At 29.6% G+C, this 7,174-nt stretch overlaps 1 protein-coding gene across 1 annotated transcript; it reads left to right on the top strand.

The window, feature by feature from the left end:
- The first annotated feature begins 464 nt into the window (after positions 1-464).
- Wdr82 (WD repeat domain 82) lies at positions 465-7,174 on the top strand. Its single transcript, XM_089223655.1, has 4 exons — positions 465-896; positions 2,983-3,318; positions 4,437-4,697; positions 4,769-7,174. Exons 2-4 carry the CDS (start codon positions 3,038-3,040, stop codon positions 5,193-5,195), a joined length of 969 nt encoding a protein of 322 aa, XP_089079781.1. The 5' UTR covers positions 465-896; positions 2,983-3,037; the 3' UTR covers positions 5,196-7,174.

Here is a 7,174-nt window from a genome sequence, read left to right as displayed (position 1 = left end):
TCCGACTTCAGAGCAAGTGATAATTGGTAATTGATATTAGTTCATCGTTGTAAGTTATTTGGAGTAGAAGGTACTACCACAGATTATATAATGTGGTACTACTCCGTAAACCTAAACATAGTAGTATCAGTAGTATCACTAGTATCATTTCATTTATTCATATAACATTCTCAATTCTGTAGTAGTATCTATTATTATTGTTACTATAATTTTTTTTTTACGTGCCATTTGGTACTTTGGTAAATGGTAGTACATGTACTCGGACGTAGTGGACGTACAATAATATTTATTCGGATCAATCACTTTTCGTGGCAATAGCCTGCTGCATTCCTGCCGCGTTATCCCGCGTCGGACGCCAACGAAGGTTGGCTGCACTGGCCATCGCGCCGGAAAGACGCGACTGGCGCCCGGGCGCTACAAGCATAGCATATATAGGATACAGCTTGCTGCAGTGTGAGCCGCGCTTAATGCGCATTGTCAGTTCGCCACTTGCCGCCGTCTCGATTGTCATCGCCCTCTTAGTTGTCTGAGTGCAGCCGACGGTCCGTTCCCTTAAGTTCCGAGTTTCCGATCGCTATAATAATATTATCTAGTATCTACTGTACGGGCAACCAACTGCATTCTACCGCGTCCTGTTGTGTTTTGAACAACTTCAAGAGTTCCGCCGCCGACTCATCGTTGAGATACGGAGTATAGTCAGACGTGAATAAATTGTCACCGGCAATTTATAACCGCTACGGCAACGACAATAATAATAATATTATTGTTGTCTATAATCTATTGTCCCGCTCACTACCGGGTTTGTGTGTGTGACGTTTGTGCGCACCTTTTTATCTTTACCTCAACACTCAACAAATGCGATGACGGACAGCATACGCGTTTAGCCGTCCTAAACCGTGAGTCTCTCCAGGTCATAGATAATAAAGAATGGATAGGCCATAATCCCTTATATTATGTTCTCAAACAATTTATTAAAGTAGATGCTTTTTTTCTAATCCATAATTTTTAGATTCTGAACGAAGTGATGAATGTATTGATTTTACAATGATGTGTGTTTTTTTTTGTGTGTGTGTACAGCATAACTATCGAAATAATGCTTCAATTTCAAACTTCGGGGATGGTTTCCGATATAAAAGTGAATATCCTTGCCTCCTTGGTGCATTATAGAGGTCAAAAGTAAACATTTTCCAACAGTTTTCAAAAAAATCGAGAAAAACAAAAAAAGCATGACAGAAAAACGGGAGAATTAAAAATTCTTAATATTTTTCTAAGTAATCGGGATAAACAAACTAAAAATTAAGGGGAAAACAGGAAATTGTACGTACCATCATTTTTCGACAAAATCGATTTTGGTTTTTGATGTAAATTTAAAACAAATGATCATTGATACATGCATTTTTCACCGAATGTTTATATAGGTATATTCTATCCACCATGAAATTTTCAAAAAATTTAGACTTAAGTTAAACTATTCATAGGTATATGCAATTTTCGATCATTATTAGGTAGTTTTTTTAAAATTAAAATCGATAAAAAATTATTTTTTGGGTAGAAAATCTTGAAAATTTAATTCAAGGCTCTTAACATATTGTTACAATAGCAGTTGAAAAATAACAGAAATTCATAGTCACAATTTTTTTTTATAACCATTAAAATTTTGAATTTTGACAAAATACGTAAAAATCACAAAAATTCGCAAATTGTTTCAAGCTAGAAATTCATAACAAATTTGTCAATCTTTATCACAAAAAAAAATGTCCACCGGAAATTCAAAATTAAATTTTTATTAGCATTTGAATTTCAAATATTGACAAAAATTCGTCAAAACCATGAATATTTGCAAATTATTTTGTAGTTCAAAATTCATAAAATTGCTTGTATTTATATCTAAGGTTAAAAAAATTATAAGCGTCATTATAGGAAAAATGTTTTGAGCGTTTGAGTTTTAAATTTTTATGAAATCAGGTATATGTATATCTATGATAATATAAGCTATTATGAATTATGATAACTACATGTAATGTTTTTGAAAAATTGATTAACCATGCCTTATGCAAAATGCGTCTTAATTGAAAAATAAAATATTTGTTTCGAAATAGAATATATGACAATATTTAAATATAATATATATCCTAGACTGATAATTAATCATCTCCGTTCAGAATCGTTTTTCGTATACAATGATACCTATTATTGCATTCAAATCTAACCTACCCTAGTCAGAGGTCCACCCCACCTAAATGTACAGCAGAGCGATACCCACCTTCCCGCTTTTTTTTGCCATGAAATTTTGTATTTATTTCTAAAATATTTTTGAACATTTTATTTAAATTATAAAATATTTAAGAGTGGATAGTGCCTGAGTACCATAGTCATAGTGGATATAAAGTCCAATTTAATTTATATAGTTTTCAGGTATTTGTTTATGTATTCAAGTATAATATTATAGACAATATTAATATGTATATATTATATATAAATATATTATAAAAGTAAGTGAAATTATAATAAAAATTAAAACAAACAAACATAAAATAAATAAATGTCAAATTATTCATGGTGAAAAAAAATCATTTTTGTTAATTTTGCTTTCGAACGGCCAAATTTAATGTTTTGATCATTAATTTTCCTGATTTCATGAAATAAACGAATATCTAGATATTTTAAGGCAATCAATTTAATTAATTGAATCCAAAAATGATTCTTGTTCAGGGCACTGGGAAAACAAATTTGTATTACGTTTATACAAATTCACTTTAACTTTTGTAAATAAATAAAATAAGTGGCGGGCTAAAATATTAGATTTTCAATAAGTGATAACACAAGTCGAGATAACAGGCACCTTTGTGAGACAGGAGATATCTGCTCTCTCGGAACGCGGCACCTATAAATGTTATAAGCATAGCCGTGGTCCATCCATTCTTTATTATCTATGCTTCAAGTAGGCACCATTGAATTCTCATCTCATTCATCCCGTTACAGATAAGCGTCGGCGTCCACTCTCGTCTTCTATCAACCGGTGATTGCTGTATACTAAATGGCTACGAAAATGAAGCTGGTCGACAACGTCGTGCGCAGCTTCAAGGTGGCCAAAGTGTTCCGTGAGAACACGGACAAGATCAATAGCTTTGACTTTTCACCTGCCGGCGATTACATTATATCATGCAGCGAAGACGACCAGATCGTCATTTACGACAGTCAGAAAGGTGAGCTGTCCAAGACCATCAACAGCAAGAAGTATGGCGTCGATCTCATACATTTCGCGCACACTAAGACGACTGCCATACACAGTTCGACCAAAGTCGATGACACCATCAGGTATAATATATTGGCCAAACAGCCAGCTTCTCACAATCAGTGACGACTTGTATACTTAAGATATATTTTTGACCAATTATTATGCTTTGCTTTATTGTATTTGGTAGAAGAGGCTCGCTTGAGTTGTTGAATATTATAATTATCGGTCAACACCAAAGCGACTTAGTCTCGTCCATAATTTTTTAATTCTAGAAAATAACTAGGTAGGTATCAGCTGTATGTAAAGAATTTTACTTTGATTACTTAGTATTTATAAAGTACGCCCTACCTATTTAATTTTAATCAAATCAATTAATAAGCATGTTTAGACACCTTATAACCTACCTAACCTATTACCTCGATTATTACTATTCTACTTGTTCAGAACAACCTTTAAATAAAATGATCATTTACATTTCTTGTATTTTTAAATAAACACTTATTTTTGATTTTCTTAAATATTAACAAATTCATATGATCATTAATTGTAATTATGTTAATACATATGATCTGCTGAGCACACTATGTTATGCACTTGTAAGACTTGTTTATGTCCTCTTATTTATATTTTTGTTAGTATGGGTTTTACACTTTCACATGTATTACTAGTTTAATATTTTTACGCACTGGAATTAAATCCATTTAAACCTATTAATCGCAAATTAAAACTATCTTTGGACAGCTTGATGTATGTATTAAAAATAAATAAATAATAATAAGTTAGTTGGTAAAAAGTATTTAATTAAAATAAGTCAAGTAATTGCTCCCTACGCCTGTTGGCCCCAGTTGCCATATAGGAGGCCCACTTTAATGGACTTGTGATCAATCTAAGAGTTTTTCTGGGTTGTTGTCAACATAAATTTACTTTGCTTTAATAAATGATAAAAAGGGAGGAGTCATTAATAGTTTAAGACAAGGATATTAGTCTTTCTAAGTTTTCTTAGGATAATGTCTATAAAGAATCAATAAAAGTTGAAAGGGTTTTGTTGTATGGCCACTATTGCCTATAATAAATAATAATGATATAATACTTTAAAATTTAAAAATATTTAAACATATAAGTACCTTTATCCAATATTTTAAATATAGATTGGATTTATGGTTTTTTTTTTGTAAACCATGACACTTTTAATTTTTAGGTATTTATCATTACATGATAATAAATACATTCGCTATTTCACGGGACATGCCAAAAAAGTTGTGTCATTATGTGTGTCTCCTATTGAGGACATGTTTGTTTCTGGATCATTGGATAAAAGTCTCAGATTATGGGATTTGAGGTCGCCCAATTGTCAAGGTTATATCAATGTTATGGGAAGACCAGTTGCAGCTTTTGATCCAGAAGGCTTAGTGTTGGCTGCTGGAATTAATTCTGAAACTCTGAAACTGTTTGACGTTAGGTAAATTAATTAGTGTTTATTTTTATTAAATAAAAATAATAACTATCACTGACCGACACCTTTTATTTTAGATCATTTGACAAAGGACCTTTCATAACTGTGAAGCTTCCTCAAGAAAAAGAATGTGACTGGACCGATCTAAAATTTAGTCAGGATGGCCGAACCATACTTATTCCTACTAACGGATCTTTAATTAGATTGATAAATGCGTTTAATGGTACTCCGATTCAGACTTTTACTGGTCACCTAAATAATAAAGGCATTCCTATCGAGGCTTCGTTCAGTCCAGATTCTCAATACATATTCAGCGGGTCAACTGATGGTCGTATTCATGTATGGAACGCGGTTACTGGTTATAAAGTATGTGTTCTCAATGGCGATCACCCAGGTCCAGTACATTGTGTTAAATTTAATCCTAAATACATGATGATGGCCTCTGCATGTACAAATATGGCATTTTGGTTACCTACAGCTGATGATTTAGCCAATTTGGCATAAGTCAAATCTTAATTCTTTGCGTATGCATTAGACTTATATTACCTAAGTACAATGTACTTATTTAAAGTTAAAACATTTAAATTATTGATTTTCCTATAATTTAAGTTTACTTATTAACTTCTATTCAATTATTTGAAAAGAATAAATGTAATTACTTTTTATTTGTATAATCATTTTTGGTTACTCAGTAAACACTCCTTGATGTAAAAATCAGTTATAATTTTGTTTCATTACTCCTTTTGAAAGCTTAAATGCATTCAACAAATTTTGATTTTTATACTTAATTTAAGGTTATTTATTAATTAAGTTATGAAATGATTAGAATGAATTGATGTTTATTAGTCCTAATCTTATATATTTTAATATTATATGTGTGTTATATTTAAGATTAAGATTCTTCTTGTAAATGTCTATTTCTTTTTGAAATTAACTGCTGAGTTACATTGTTAAAACATAGGTATTATACTTTTGATTATTGGATTATTGGTGATATTTTAATGAGCAAGATCAAATATAAAATATAAATGTATAATAATTAATCCCTTTGCCAGAATTATCTGTTAGCGGTTTGACATTCAGCAATTTACCAAATCGGCATATTTTTAAAAACATAATGCTCATTGTAAATTATGATCAGTCAGTAACCTACCTAATGGTGCTTAAATAAAATTACATTTAATTCAGATAATACCTACACTTGATTGAATCATTTTTAAATGTAATAAAAAATTCATAATTTAACATGTTTTAAGCTATTACAAGTTAATTTGAATATTGATGTGATTACTTTTATCCAGTATTTGACCAAAAACTATGATTAACAGATGAAATAAATTTTGAATATATTGTAATTTATTTTAATAAAAATAATTGTTGAATTTGTGAATACTTAAGAGGATGTCAGCAAAATATTAGTTTACATTCTCAGACTCATGCGTGGCAGATAATACACATAAAACTGTTTTTGAGATTATTAATTTTTTAACCATAGAGTAAAATTGCATATTGCAAAAGTTATAGAAGATAATTTTGGAGTGTTTAACGTAATACAGGTTTTATGTTATTATTATTTGACTTTAAAAATAAAAACAACTTTATAAATTTAAATGGCTATTAAATTGTTTTAACACTATTTAGACAAATTACCGTGAAATCTAAAACTTTTGTAATTAGGGATTTAGCTCATAAGATTATTCAATAACAAAAATGTATTTTGCATATGTTTTGTATGATAAAATGATAAAAAAAAATCAGTGCAATGACATCCTCTTAAGTTATTTTGATGTTGAAACAAATTAAATTTGATTATGAAAATAAATTAGTTTGTGAATTTTATCACTCTCCATAACTATTTTTTTTTTTTATTAGTTATATAATATATTTTAAATTATTATATTTAACAACACATAAAATAAGTGACAAATTCTTCAATGATTGTATATTTTATGAAATTCATGAATTTTAAATTATTAAGTATAAACTTTTCATAGAGTTTGTTACTACCAACATTGCTTATATCGTTGAAAATTGTAAATAACCTGAGCACTAATTCTAAATTGTATGTTGTATTAAATGTGTTTTTGGTTAAAAAGACTCCACACTTTGATTTGTTATCGGTCAGGATCTTATTGCATCATACTAAATTAAATTTTTTACACAATACTGAGGCATTGGGTTGTATGTTATTGAGCTATATACTTTTTATCTAATGTTTATAACTGTCATGTGTTGATTATTATAATACTTAACAGTTCATACTCGCGTATATAAATTAAATCAAAGGTCAGTTTGTAATTATAATTTTCTGTGTTGCTGATGCATTATCTACAGCATAGATAACAAATTGGTGTGTGCTGTCCTTTTAAGTTATAAAAGTTACTATTAATTTTATGTACAACTATTATACTGTATTAATTTATAACTATTAATCAAAGTTTAAGAGTTATAAAAATTTTATTGAATAAAAAAAATGTGGAACA

This window comes from Diuraphis noxia, unplaced genomic scaffold (genome assembly GCF_037042655.1).
Source record: "Diuraphis noxia isolate RWA-SAM2 unplaced genomic scaffold, SU_Dnox_SAM2 contig0003, whole genome shotgun sequence".
Classification (NCBI taxonomy): Eukaryota; Metazoa; Arthropoda; class Insecta; order Hemiptera; family Aphididae; genus Diuraphis; species Diuraphis noxia.
This window is presented reverse-complemented; position numbering and strand designations above follow the sequence as displayed.